Source organism: Rhamphochromis sp. 'chilingali' (genome assembly GCF_963969265.1).
Source record: "Rhamphochromis sp. 'chilingali' genome assembly, chromosome: 15".
NCBI classification, from domain to species: Eukaryota; Metazoa; Chordata; class Actinopteri; order Cichliformes; family Cichlidae; genus Rhamphochromis; species Rhamphochromis sp. 'chilingali'.
This window is the reverse complement of record NC_137942.1, coordinates 25,777,024-25,792,176: the sequence shown is the minus strand read 5'-3', so window position 1 is coordinate 25,792,176 and position 15,153 is coordinate 25,777,024. Positions and strand designations below refer to the sequence as shown.

General features: G+C 43.5%; 1 protein-coding gene across 1 annotated transcript; it reads right to left on the bottom strand.

Moving 5' to 3' along the window:
- Positions 1-54: 54 nt before the first annotated feature.
- Positions 55-14,519, bottom strand: LOC308410700 (casein kinase I). Its single transcript, XM_080904252.1, has 11 exons — positions 14,311-14,519; positions 11,724-11,814; positions 11,340-11,450; positions 10,991-11,139; positions 9,995-10,223; positions 4,257-4,427; positions 3,929-4,077; positions 3,621-3,816; positions 3,351-3,490; positions 2,395-2,462; positions 55-2,301 (listed from the first exon to the last, which is right to left on the bottom strand). The coding sequence occupies exons 2-10, from the start codon at positions 11,797-11,799 to the stop codon at positions 2,430-2,432; spliced, it is 1,254 nt and encodes a 417-aa protein (XP_080760378.1). The 5' UTR covers positions 11,800-11,814; positions 14,311-14,519; the 3' UTR covers positions 55-2,301; positions 2,395-2,429.
- Between the last annotated feature and the right edge of the window lie 634 nt (positions 14,520-15,153).

Below are 15,153 nucleotides of genomic sequence, written 5' to 3'. Positions count from 1 at the left end.
GCAACTTTCTATCCACACCCAGCACCCGATAACAAAATGATGAAAAGTCAGAAATTGTGAGCAACGTTATTAATTTTTATTACTTCATAAAATATACACAAATACTGTAAATAAAGAGTGTTTAAGAACTGTACATGATATCAGTACACAATACATAAAGTGAAATCCCCCCAAATAGGCTCATTCTCCATACCATCCCCAACCCAACAGTTACAATGCCACTGGGTCATGGTGGCCTGTACAAAGGTAATTACACACAGTACACTGCTATTTACAAATCCCTGCAAATTGCATCAGTTAAGCTTTCTTCTTAATGACATCGTCAAGGTTTCTGGAAGTTAAAAAAAAAATAAAAATCCAAAAGGTGACATCACACTATTGGCATTTTATTTTTGCAGGATACTGAAAGCCCTAAGTATTGAATAACGATGAAGGTGGACAGGCTTTGAACAACTGAGAAACAAAGGCATTCAAAAAACATAGAAGGTACGTCCAATAAATTACAGGATGATGAGTGACAGTTTAACATAAATACAGTTATTTAAAAAAAACTGCATACAAACTAAGACAAAGGGAATTTATTATTCTTTGCAGGGATTCACTGTATCACGCTTCCTTTCACACATACACAAAATGTTGGATGACCCAGCTGGCACAGCAACAGTAATCCATCCCACAATTTAGCATTTTAAATACCCAAACTTCAAATGCCTATTTCTGTTGTTAGTTTCCATTTTTCTACTTTACACTTTAAAACAAAAATTACCACATTTGGCTTTACATTGAAATAAAAAAATATTTACAGTGGAGTAAACAAACTTGGGTGTGGGAAAAAAAAAAAAAGTATAGTTATAGTATATTACTGGATGCCCCCCCTCCCAGACCGCACCCTGAAATGTGATCCCAAATGTTGAAGGAGCCTGCCCAGTACCCCCTATTACCTTCAATAATAAAAGAATAAAAAAAGGTCATGTTAAGAACTATCATAAAAATTGCAGCCACTTTTTGTTAGCCAAAGTAGGCAGCTGTGGTCTCTGGTCGAATATAATCAGTTTGCTGAAAATTTCCTGAGGAGCTTCCCTCAAGACTTCAGAGTTCTGTCTTTATTTTTTTTTATTTTTTTTGTCATCTACCGTCATTCTTTACCATTTCCACTAACATTTTTAAAAGAAAAAAAGATTCAAAACAGGCAAGTAAGGGGTGGCGAAGACTTCCATGGCTACGTTTTGAGGGGCAGCAAGTAATCACAAAAGGGATGAAGGACAAGCAATCACCAAATGCTACTTCACCAGAAACATTACAGCAGCTAAAAACATCACTTACTATTCCTTTTTCAAAGTTACTCTTCATTTTGCCTTCTATCACCTGACCTACATGTCTCCATTTATTTATATTTATTTAAGAGGTTATTAAAAACAAACAGTAAAGGGGACCTATTATGCTTCATTTTCTTCCATAGTCTGTATGTAGTTTCCCTGTATAAGTAATCCATGAGCTAAATGTTTTGGCTTCAGACTGCTCTGAATGCCCAATTTCAGACAGTTTCTCTCTAGTCTTGGCTCTTTGTGATGTCATAGAGAGGGCATATCCTAATAAAGTTGTTATGTTTGGCAGAAACAGAAAAGTTGACTTAGAGGGGGAAGCCGTTCAGGGAAGAGATGAACAAAGAGGCTGCAAGACCCAGTGTAAGACAAACATGGATTATTATAAACTGTGAATCATGCAAAGCTACTTCTATTAGTAGGCTCAAAGAATTCAAATATGGAGCAGGAAACGAGCATAAGAGGCCCCCTTTAAGAACAGGAGAGTACTCCAATGTCATTATGAAAATCAAAAGATGTTTTTGCTGTGTCTAAATTGAAAAATACATTTTTTGGGGGGGAAATAATGTCAGCTTATAATCAACCTTTGATTAAACACATGCATGTCCCGGATACCCTTCTGCTCCTTTGATGCCAACAGTTCTTCACATTTTTCAGAATGCTGAGGGAATGTTTTGAGGAAGAGGAGGGCAGGTATGAGCAACTGTCAAGGTGCAGCTTTGTCATTTGTATTGTGGTAGTGATAATCCAGGGTTCAGTAAAGAAAGTTCATGGAGAAGGAAGGAAGAAGCAGAAAAAAAAAAAAGTTAAAAAAAATAAAATAAAAAAAAATTGCTGGATACCTTCGTGTATTTTCCTGGATCCTGAAAGAGTTACAGTCCTTTTCCAAAGACCCATGTGTCCATTTGCAATCATCTTTTCTTAGAACAAAGTAAGAATGAAGGAAAATAAACTGTAGCAACAACTATACCTTGAAGCCCTGAAACAAGAGATGTATTGTCATTAAAGAAGAACAGATAAATAGCAAATATTTAAAATAACTAAACAAAACAAAAACCACGCTACACCTCACCTGTCAGTTTTACTTGCATGCAGAGCTGGAAAATTCTATTTTCCCATGTGCTCAAATGGCACGCTGACCTGCAGAGGACAGTACAGATTCAAGATAAAGAGTCAGCAATTACAGCTCTCTTTCTCTTTCACACACACACACACACACACACACACACACACACACACACACACACACACACACACACACACGACAAAATTATCCCACACTGAATCATGTCCTAACCCCATTAGATACAGTTCAAACAACACTGATAACTTTGCAAGCTAATTACAATGTTAATGCTTTCGTATTTTTTTTAAATCTCGTTCTGTCCTTGCTGTTCTTCTTCGTTAGTATTGAGTGCAGTCTTGGCAGACAGTATAGGCGATACTACACCATAGCGTCCTGTAGTGTATTGCAGTTACAAAAACATATATGGGCGAATCGTTGCAGCCCTACATACCATGTATTAATTTATCCTCTCCCAATTACATCAGTCATCTATCTGCCTGTCCTACCCCCAAAGTCTAACCTTCTGTCACCCTTGTATGCCGTTTTTTCTTCTGTTAAGTAGGAGGGGCTAAAATGTCTCTCTCAATGTCGAAGTTTGGCGACTCCAGTTTAGACGAATCAATGCTGTACAAAGTGGCATTATATATATTATTTAAATAATCAGGCCTGAGTCAAAAGCTCAAGCTTCAGACTACTTTAAACACTCTGCTATCTACTCTTAGAGGTTTATGATGCCAGAGCTAAGCCTAAAAGAAGAAATCTTTAACCGAACGGAACTAAAATGGCTAATTACAGACTGTGGATGAACACAGATGTTGCAAAAAGTCCCAGTATAAGAATCAAACAAAGCTACTTTAGTAGGGCTCAAGAATAAAAATGTAGAGGTAAAAAAACAAGCAAAACAAATTATTATCATCACCAGCCTTGTGGGTTACCTGATCAACCCCAGGGCCTTTTCTCACCTGTGACGTAGAAATTCTCGATTGGTCGTGGCGGGCTGTGAGGTCAGAGGATGATACGTTGGCAGGAGCACCACGGTGGAGCCGCATGCTCACCTTCCTCTCTCGCTCTGCACGAGAAATTGCACGTGGTGACGTGTTACCTAAAACACAATAAAAAAAAAACGCCTAGATTAGATAAAAATATTCAAGAAAAAAGAAAAATACTCTGGTGTCCGTCTTATTCTGTTTCCTCTATTTTTCTTGGAATGCAGCAGTTGGCTGAAAACTCACCAGACTGCTGGACCCGAGAGGCAGGGTTAGAAATGGCTTGCTCAGGGCCGTTCCTGACTCTGTTGGGAGCTCCAGGATTTGGACCTGGAGGGAGGCCTCGTGATGCAGACCCCCTAGGGACTCCTCCGATCCGCTCATCTCTCTCATCCGCAGTCCTCCTCTCCCTATCCCCATCCTCAGCTGTCCGACTGGCACCCTTTTAGATGAGATAAGCCACATTCAAGCCTAACTACTGACAGGTAGCCGTATTATAATGTGGTGAAAATACAAATCAAAGTTCAAGTTAGAAACTGTAGATATAAACTTACAAATTTGAGCATGTTCCAGTCAAAGACATAATCGTAAGAGAAGCCCTGTCGGTGGAACAGATTCCTGAAGAGCTGTCGAAGGTAGGAGTAGTCTGGTTTGTCATCAAAACGGAGTGAGCGGCAAAAGTTCAGGTATGTGGAGAACTCAGCTGTAAGAGGGTAAATAAAAATAATGAGAGTAGAACAGAAAGTTCACTGTAGCGGTAAACTTTGTGTGATTAGATAATTGTTAGCATTCAATTTCATACTGAGAAAATACAATACAACATCTTAAAATAATTTCAGAGGTATGTGTAGTACGCAGAGGCGCCCTGTGAGCCTCACTTACATGGGTATCCTTTGCAAAGAACTTCAATGGGTGTGGACATTTTCTTCTCGCTGATCCGTTCATATTTCTGTCTCTTTGTGGCAGCCTTGAGGCCCTGCCACGGGAGTGACCCCAGGTTGAAGTACATGAGGACGTAGCCAAGAGACTCCAGGTCATCACGCCTGGACTGCTCTGTAGACAGAACGCATGAGAGAGAGGAAGAAAGATCATTAGTCATCATAACAATCATTACAAAAAGGCCTGTAAATTTGTTTAAAGAGCATCAGAATGAAATTACAAAGCAACGGGAACCCTTCCCCCCTATCCCCACAGTCCCAGATAACTCTTCCTTCTTTACAGCCTGTATATATATCAGATACAGTGATGATAAAACGATGCCGCAGCGAAGAGGCACATCCAAAATTAAATGGCTGAATAAGAGGGACTTTTCACTAAACAGAAAACAGAGCTAGAGTCAGTAAATTTCTACACAGAAGAAATATTAAGCACAAGGAAGAACTTCAAACAACATAAATTTTTTTTGGGTGCTTTAACTCAATCATGTTACGATTTGGTGAAAGGGAAAAGATCATAGTAATTTGTAAGATTCCAAGTATTCCACAAATCCAGGTATGTGCTAGAGGGTTTAAAAAGAGATGAGTGCCATAGAGTGGCTCTAAAGAATCACATTTAAAGTAATGTTTAGATGAAATCTCTACATCTGCTGTGGAGCTGATGAGATTTCTTTGAGTCACAAGTCTAAGGCTACTGAGACCACATCTTCATTAACACAGTCACACCAGTTCAATGAAATGTAAACCTTATGACAGAGAGAGTGCACTTGCTGTCAGCTCCACTGTGGAGCCTGCCCACCTGCCTGCTGTGAGCTCTGTGGTCAGATGGAGGACACACACACACACACACACACACACACACACACACACACACACACACACACACACACACACACACACACACACACACACACACACACACACACACACACACACACACACACACACACACACACACACACACACACACACACACACACACACACACACGTTGTTGTTGGTTCGTTAGCCGGCCACGGAGAAGAGCATTGAATGAGCTGAAGTGAAACAGATGAAGAAAAAAAAAAAAAATACTAAAGTGTGGACAGAGGACTCTTAAAGATTTTTTACTTTTTTTTTTTTGCGCCATTTTCCCGTTCCTGATCAACTCCACTGTCGCACCCCACTATACTCCTGCCCACTTGTCAACCAATCAACATTCGGTAGTCGCATACATCATCTGCTTTAAATGGCACGCAGTTAGGATCTTGGAGTGGTGCATGGCCGCACATCTCACATGGGTGAGAACCTCTCTCCCTTCTGTCTGACCAAAAAGTGTACGCAGATGAATATATTTACAAGGATAAACCCGTTTTAAGGTATATCGTCTCCATTGGTCATGATCACACAATTATTTCTATTTGCCCTCCATTAGGGTACAGGAAGCTGTTGAACAATAGGTATCGCCACTCAGACGATAGCACCAGATAGCTGGATAGCATAAAAATGGCCTGTATTTATATAGCGCTTTACTAGTCCCCAAGGACCCAAAGCGCTTTGCCCAGTCATCCACCCATTCACACACTGGTGATGGCAAGCTACATTGTAGCCACAGCCACCCTGGGGCGCACTGACAGAGGCGAGGCTGCCGGACACTGGCGCCACCGGGCCCTCTGACCACCACCAGTAGGCAACGGGTGAAGTGTCTTGCCCAAGGACACAACGACTGAGACTGTCCAAGCCGGGGCTCGAACCGGCAACCTTCCGATTACAAGGTGAACTCCCAACTCTTGAGCCACGATCGCCCCGTAGCATAAGGGAGAAGTTGTTAAACTGCAAACAAGGACTTTGGACAGTGTTCATTGTAAAAAGTTTTCAACAAAGTCTCAAGTTTTCAAACTATTGCACAGCTCCTGTGTATCTATGCATCTCTGAGCTTCTGTACTTGAGTATCATTAAAATAGTAGTGAAAATCAACATGATCATACTACAGCGGCTGCAGTGCAACATGCTAGGTTACAAAATCAGAATACTTTATTGATCCCTGGGGGAAATTATTTTTTGTTACAGTGCTCCATTTTAAACCAACATTAAGACAAGACAGACAATACACTAACTAAGAATAGTACAATATATACATATATATACATACATATATACATACATACATACATAAGTCACTCATAAATAAATAGTTGGAAAAGAAACATGTGTAGCTGTAGCAGCAAACAGTGTGTTAAGTGGATGCGTTGTACAGGGAGATGGCCACAGGCAGGAATGATTTCCTGTGTCGTTCAGTGGTGCTTTTCGGTAATCTCAGTCTCTCACTGAACGTGCTCCTGTGACTGACCAGCATGTCATGGAGTGGGTGGGAGGTGTTATCCAACATTGTCTTTATCTTGGACAGCATCCGCCTCTCCGACACCACCTTGAGGGAGTCCAGCTCCATCCCCACAACATTGCTGGCCTTACGGATTAGTTTATTAAGTCTGTTGGCATCTGCGACCCTCAGCCTGCTCCCCCAGCATGCAACAGCATAGAGGATCGCACTGGCCACCACAGACTCATAGAAAATCCTCAGCATTTTCTGGCAGATGTTGAAGGACCTCAGTCGCCTCAAAAAATAGAGACGACTCTGGCCCTTCCTGTAAAGTGCTGTGGTGTTTTTAGCCCAGTCCAGTTTATTGTCAATGTGTACTCCAAGGTATTTATAGTCCTCCACAATGTCAACACTGACCCCCTGAATTGAAACAGGGGTCAAGTGTTTCCTGGTCTTCCTGAAGTCCACGATCAGTTCCTTGGTCTTTGCCACGTTGAGCTGCAGATGATTCTGCTCACACCACGTGACAAAGGAGTCGACCACAGCCCGGTACTCTGTCTCATCATCCCTGCTGATGCATCCAACCACCGCAGAGTCATCAGAAAACTTCTGAAGATGGCATGTCTCTGTGCAGTGGCTGAAGTCTGTGGTGTAGAGGGTGAAGAGGACAGTCCCCTGTGGTGCCCCTGTGTTGCTGATCACCTTGTCAGACACACACTGTGGGAGACGTACATATTGTGGTCTTCCTGTCAGGTAATCAACAATCCAGGACACCAGAGAAGCATCCACCTGCATCGCTGCTAACTTATCACCCAGGAGGGTCGGCCTGATGGTGTTGAAAGCACTGGAAAAGTCAAAAAACATGACCCTCACAGTGCTCGCCGGCTGGTCCAGATGGGTGTAGACACGATTGAGCAGGTAGATGATGGCGTCCTCAGTTCCGAGACGAGGCTGATAAGCGAACTGAAGGGGATCCAGGTGTGGTCTTACTATGGGTCGCAGCTGGTCCAGGATGAGCCTTTCCAGGGTCTTCATGATGTGGGAGGTCAATGCCACGGGCCTGTAATCCTGGGGGCCACTGGGACGTGGCGTCTTTGGTACAGGGACGAGGCATGATGTCTTCCACATCACCGGGACCCTCTGCAGACTCAGACTCAGCATAAACAGTTTATGAAAGACTCCACACAGCTGGGGGGCACAGGTCTTGAGGACAAGGGGACTCACTCCGTCTGGTCCAGCAGACTTGCCTGAGTGAAGTCTCCTCATTTGCATCTCAACCTGGTATTGAGTGAAGGTGATGGGTGGGGGAGGGGTGTCAGGAATCTCACAGGAGGCAACAGCGCCATGTGAAGAGAGAGGCTGGCACAGTGGTGTGGTTCTGGATTCCAGGCTGACTACAGGTGAGGTTGTGGGGGTAGGAGCAGACACTGTGGTGTCGAATCTATTGAAAAACAGATTCAACTCATTGGCTCTATTCTCACCTCCCTCAGTTCCCCTGCTGTTGGTTGGCCTGAATCCAGTGATGGTCTTCATGCCCCTCCACACCTCTCTCATGCTGTTCTGCTGGAGTTTCCACTCCAGCTTCCTCCTGTAATTGTCCTTTAGTAACACCTGGATCTTCCTCACCTCCTCTTTGTTGCCCCCTCTGAAAGCCCTCTTCTTGTTGTTGAGGAGGGCTTTGATGTCCTTAGTCACCCACGGCTTGTTATTTGGGTAACAATGAACAGTCTGAGCTGGAACAATGGAGTCGGTGCAGAAAGTTATGTAGTCTGTGATACACTCAGTAAGCCCATTGATGTCCTCGGCGTGAGGCTCACAGAGTGTTTCCCAGTCGGTCACCTCGAAACAGCCCTGTAGTTCTGCTAAGGCCTCCTCTGACCACCTCCTGACAGTCCTGGTGGTCACAGGTTCCCTCCTCACAATTGGCACATAGCGGGGGGTGAGGTGAATCAGGTTATGATCTGACCGACGAAGTGGGGGGAGGGAGGAGGAGCTGTATGCATCCTTGACGTTAGCATACAGTAAGTCTAAAGTTTTCTCTCCCCTGGTGGGACAGTCCACATATTGTTTGAATGTTGGTAGTGTATTGTCCAGTGATACATGGTTGAAGTCACCCGAGATCACAATAAAGGCACTCGGGTGCTGAGTCTGTAGCCGAGCTATGGCAGAGTGGATAGTGTCACATGCAGCTGTGGGGTTAGCAGAGGGGGGTACATAAACAGCCACCAAGATGACGTGAGAGAATTCCCTGGGTAAATAATACGGCCTGAGTCCAACAGCACACAGTTCAGTGTCCGGGCAACAAATCCTTTCTTTGATTGTTATGTTGGCAGGGTTACACCACCGGTTGTTAACTAAAACAGCAAGCCCACCTCCTTTCCGCTTACCGCTAGCGATGCTGTCCCTGTCCGCCCGAACAGTGTGGAAGCCTTCCACAGAAGCATTCTCATCGGGAATGTCCTGGTGCATCCATGATTCGGTGAAACACATCAGGCTACACTCTCGGTATTCCCTCTGACTCCGTACCAGTGCTGAGAGCTCGTCGATTTTAATTGCCAACGATCGCACATTACCCATCACGATAGACGGCACACACGGTTTAAACCTCCTCCTCGCTTCGAGCCTCCGCTGTCTCACCGTCACCTTTTTTCTTCTCTTCTGTCCTTGACCTCTGCATCCCCGATGTGTTTTCCTCCAAATTTCAGCTGGTACTTCTGCGGGCCTGGCCAGCAAACCGGCCGGCATCAGGGCGATCAGCTGATCTCTGGAGTAAACAGTCCGTGCGTGTAGGAGATGTGCCGCGGTCCCGTTCCTTGATAAAAGTAACAGTTCCACGGCCACCAGAAGAACAAAAACTCTCTCAATCCACATGATTGAGTAAGAGATAGAAAACGGAGGAAAATACAAGTCAGGAAAAAAAAGAATACGTAGAAAAAAAAAGCTAAACTAAGAGAAAAGCAGGAGCGACTGTAACAGGCTGCACGCTGGTTGGCGCATGCGCACTAAGTACTCGAGAGGTGCACGACCACAAACACTGTGGGGCCACAGCGAGCATAAGAACAACATTACAGAGAGACTGTATCAGTTTAAATCATATAACTGATTATTTTAAAAGGAAAGATCTGGTGCATCAGAAAATCTCTGAACTTGAACTAACATGGCACCTTAATACAGTTCTTTCTGCTTAAGGGAAGCTCTCTCTACTATATCAGTAAGAAACATTAATCACAATACAGAGCTGTAAGATAAATGCTTCAGATTATGTCTAAATAACTCAATAACAGCAGTACTCTGCAAAATTTAACACCATGGTTTCATATCCAACACACCAAAGCCTTCATTAAAATGCAGGCAAATTAGGCTCACGTGTCTCCTCCAAGTCTTACCGATCCCAAGATGTGTGTTGATGGAGGCATAGCGCGCTGTGCCCGTCAGGTTCTTGTTCTCCCGGTAAGGAATGTGCTGGTGTGTGCGGGCATCACGGTACTTCTTGGCCAGCCCAAAGTCAATGATGTACACCAAGTTGCCTTTCTTGCCGAGTCCCATCAGGAAGTTGTCAGGCTTTACATCTCGATGGATGAAGTTCTTGGAATGGATGTACTCAATGCGACTTATCTGGAGAGGAAAGGTGGGAGAGTGGTGAAACAATGTTAGCAGCACAAAAAGCCTCTAGGTAAAAACAAAGGTTACAATGGGACATGACAAGTCATCATATATTTTACATCCCATGAGTTCAGCACTGCCCCTGTGGAGTTTCCCCGACTCAGAAAAACAGTTATTGTCACATGACCATTTCTTTTCTGAGTATATACTATCAAAACACTATATAAATATGCAAAAACAAAAAGTTCTGGAATCCAAAAATTTCACAATTTGTGGTTGTTATGAATGTGTCATAACAACCAGCGTGAGACTGCATGTCACCTTCCGGCTGTCCTTTACACTTTATGACTTCCTGCCCAGCATATGCAATTAATATCTATTAACTGAAGCTACTGGTGTAAATGATCTCCACAACAGACTGAGCGTCACCACTTCCTGTGGAGTTTGTTTTTTTGTTTTTTTAAAATCCCTGCAACCAGCAATGAAAGCTATGTAGACAAAATGTGTTCTCATCCCATCTAAAAAGCCAGCCATACCCTTAGTGCCCTCAATACATCTTGGCTTTCTCATTCCATTGATATGAAAACAAGGCAAAATGTGCCAGAGGATGTATAAAGAGAAGCTTCAGCTGGAACAAAAGGTGAGATCAGTTGTGCTTGAGAGAGAGCCACCAATAAAATCTAACATCTAGGCCAGCACAGTCTACAAAAAGGCCAATATTACAAAACACACATATCACAAAATTATCCCTGACTTTAACTGAAAGGTTCGTAGCATACCATCTGGTCAGCCAAAAGCAGGACAGTCTTTAGGCTGAATTTGCGGGAGCAAAAATTGAAGAGGTCCTCCAGACTAGGGCCGAGCAGCTCCATCACCATCACATTGTAGTCTCCCTCTGCGCCACACCACTTTATAGATGGAATGCCCACTAGTGAAGACACATCAAATCAGAACAAAGCCCCCGAATTGTGGCGCACACACTGCTGGTTGGACATTTATCGTCATCTTCACTTTACACATTTAGCAGATTTCATAGGATTTGCATCTCCTATGCCGTCTTGGCCAATAAATTCAAGAAGGAATGTGTTGAAAAATCTTGACAAGCATGTCCAAGCTCTAATTTCTTACCTCCTCCTTGCATCATCTTGTAGAACTTGCTTTCAATGTGCAGCTGTGGGTGTTTGGTCTTCACACATTCCAGCTTGATGGCTACCTCCTCACCAGTGGCGATGTTGGCACCTGAAGAGACACGTGCAGAAATACCCACAGCAGTCAAGACAATTGCACCTTTGCATGTACGAGGACCAAAGACGAATGAGCATAAAGGAAAATCTGAGTTCAGTCCACGGATAAAGGAGGAAAAAAAAAGAAAAAAAAGGAATGGCACAGTTTGAAAAGAGAGGCTCTCCACACACTAATGTGGAAAGAACCTCACCGGGCAGAAAGCTGGGTAAAGCGTTTAAGAACTGAAGAAAAAAAAAAAGAAAAAAGAAAGTGGATGCTTTAACTTACCGAGGTAAATGTCTCCAAAAGAACCACTCCCTATCTTTCGCCCGAGCCGGTACTTGTTCCCAACTCTCAGCTCCATGCTTCCAACTTGTCACTGTCACAGTGGGAAAACACAGATATTAAAATAAAGCAACAAACATACAAACTGAGCATCATCACTCCTCTTTCACCACTTCAGCTATAACCATGACCATTTCCTGAACTTTCCCCTAAAGGCAGAAAGAGGGAATTTATCCTCAAGGGTCAGTCAACTGCTCACATGATGTGTACCGATCCCTCAGCACTCAAGTGTTCACATGTTTTTGAGACAGAATGTGGCCCAAACAGGGCCACTTGATCAGCAAACAGCTGTCTGGTGCCCAGAAATACAAGATCAGATTTGTAGGGCAGCTAGGGGTGAGAGAGAGGCGGCTGCAGTGAGATCAGCAAAAACATGGAAGGGAGGAGAAAGAAAAACAGGAAAAAAAAAAAAAAAGAGAGAGAGAGAGAGAGAGAGGCCATGCACAAATGCCAGTTTCCACTTGGAAGTGGAGTGAACCAGAATCAACGGACTTGGCACACACGAGGAAATGAAACAGCTTTTTTGGGGGGGGGGGGGTTTTGTGTGCGTGTGTGTCGAGCTGATTTGCACGTGATGCCGGAGCAGGATCATCACTTATTTAGTGCTCGCTCCACCACGCCACATTGTGCAGCCATTGCAAAAGCAAGACTAAGCTCTCTGCCGTTCTGCGCTGGCACTGCCAAGCGAGTGAAGGCATGAGCAGCCAGCCACTGACTGGCTTTATCTATGTCAAGGCCCTCACACAATTCTGTGTGATGAACTCCACAAAGCGCTGCACAGACTTTATCAGCATGGACATTTCTACTGTCGCCACCCTTTAACACTACTGCAACAAAACATCATATTACACTGATGCTCGTTTATAAAATGCTGTCGCTTTCGAGTTTCAACCCTCAACTTTCCAACCGAACGTTTGCAAAGCACAGAACGCCCTGCATCTTCTTCACCAATCCCTGTGTTGCATCTGCCAACTCAAGAACCTTTATAAAATCCCAACTTTAAATGACTCCACATATTAGTTTTGCTGGAACGCAGACACAAGCTCTAAAAAACACCCAGGAATCACCATCATGGATCAACTGAACCTTGCTTTTCATCAGCAGCAACTGCATCACAAAGGCCGTACATATCCTGATGAACTCTACCTGATGAGGACAGCCTGCTAGGAGATGTGATAGAGGCAGATGGATCTGGGTCATTAAAGAGTGAGAGTTCATGTCTCATGTGCTGCAGCCAGGTCTCCCGATTTAGGGAGGAACACTAACACAAGGTTACATCTAAAGGGTACAACGAAAGTGCCAATGGTTAATTACTTCATATAGGAACAGTGGCACAAGACGCTAAATATAAGACTCTACCCATATTATTTGAGATATTTTCTCATGAGCTACTAAAAGACTAAGACAGACTTTAGTACAGCAAATGCAGTTATTGCAGTAACGTGAAGAGTCTGTGATTTGAGGTTTCAAAGGTGCCTTGTGTGAAGTGAAGCAAGTGGAATTAGCCTGTCACACTGCACTGGAAAAAACACCATGTGCTATTACGGTATTAATCGTCTACACGAGAGTGGATTGGTTAAGATGGTACAGTACACATCTGCTGGTTGGGGGGAGTCTTAGTGGTGACTGCTGAGACAGGATGTCCTGAGGATGTTGTACACTGTGGTTGAAAAATCACACACACAGACAATATATCACTAAAATGACCTCAATCTGAAGTTAAATTATCGTGCGTTTTCCGTACATGTAATCGTTTAGATGGATGTTTAAAAAAGTGCTATACTTGGAAATGATTATCGCTCTTTTAAAACAAACAAAACAAGTACTGTAACAGAGCCAAAAGATTTCACAATCACACGAAGAACAGAGCTAACGTTATGCCTCTCGCACACGGACAGCTGTCACTACTACACAAACAACTCGCGTGTTACAGACTCCACGCTGAATGTGTGTGTTAATATCGCCTAAAGTTGCAACAAAAATGTATGTTGTTGTTGTTGTTTTTTTTTTTATAACGGCAACGCTACATTTCTCTTTCCTGTTTGCAATTTGACAAGTAGCAAGCCAGTGGCGAATAGGCAAGAGCAACAAATCTGCCGTAGTTTCAGTTACGTTTTTTTTAAATTGCTAAGATTTACTGAGTATTTACTGAGTGTTTATTGAGTGTTTCTGTATAATTTGAGGACGTTTCGAGTAACGTTAGTGAAAAACATCAGCGCTAGGCTGCTACGTTAGTTAAGAGTTAGCTGCTAAGAGTAAGCTAGGATAAATACGTAAACGGAACCGTGATACGCGTAGCCCCGTTAATACTGTAAAAAATAAAATAAAGAAAGCTAATAATATTTAATATTATACTTCGTCACATTTTATATTATAACCGCACCCATGTATGTCACTGGACAAGCCTGTGCAGATCCCTACTACGCGCCCCCTCCCCCTCTCTTGGAAGCCGTGAATAGGAGCGTCTGATTCGGCCGAATCTGGCCCCTTTTCCCCCTTGGTTTCTCCGGTTCCCTGACCCAGCACTCACCCGATATTAGGTTCGTCCGAGAGCTGGGTTGGTGAAGGTTCTGATCCGATGGTTGTCAGTCGGACAAGAGCCCGGGTAGTGGAGGATGGAAGCGGATTCTGGTGGCTCTCATACCCCCAGCTCTTAGCTCAGTCGTCGACTGCACTCCCTGTTAATAGTCCCTGAGATGCTCCGGCAGTACGACGGCCGTTCTCCGCTCGAGTCTGTCTCCCCCTCTCGTTACTTAACGACGTGCGTGTTCACAGCGCAATGATGTCATTCCCTGAATGTCAGTGCACTGCCATTAAAGGAAAACGCCACATATAACGACTCCTATATCTGCAAATTTACCATTCACGAATAACTATCCAATACCATTATTACTGTCATTCGTTTTTAGTGTAAATAGTCAAGTGTGTGCATACTCCTGCATTAATAATGAGATAATTATGTAGTACTACTACTAATTATGCAAGAGTTTTTTTGTTTTTTTTTTAAATCCCTGGTTATGTCCCTGCACAGTTTTTCACTTTGCCATTATTCTTGTTCCTACCTTCCATGTGTTAAAATCTGATGCCAAAGGGCGTTTCTTGAATCCAATCATTTTCAATTCAGTTTTATTTATATAGCACCAAAACACCAGTTGCCTCAAGGAACCTTGTATTGTAAGGTAAAGAACCTAAAATAATACAGAGAAAACTCAACAGTCAGACTTTAGCGCAAGCGCTTGGTGACAATTTTAACAGGAAGAAACCTCCAGGCTCCAGCAGAACCAGGCTCAGGGAGGGGTCAGCTAGGACCAGTTGGGAAAGAGAGAGAGAGTGAGCTCATCCTACATACAGTCCTAATCAAAAGTTTAAGACC

Excerpts from the sequence above, each read along its gene's own strand:
- LOC308410700 (XM_080904252.1), bottom strand. The coding sequence starts at position 11,799 with ATGGAGCTGAGAGTTGGGAACAAGTACCGGCTCGGGCGAAAGATAGGG. Across the intron at positions 10,224-10,990 it reads TGCTTTTGGCTGACCAGATG|ATAAGTCGCATTGAGTACAT; the intron begins GTATGCTACGAA and ends TTTCCTCTCCAG. Across the intron at positions 4,428-9,994 it reads CAACACACATCTTGGGATCG|AGCAGTCCAGGCGTGATGAC; the intron begins GTAAGACTTGGA and ends TTCTGTCTACAG.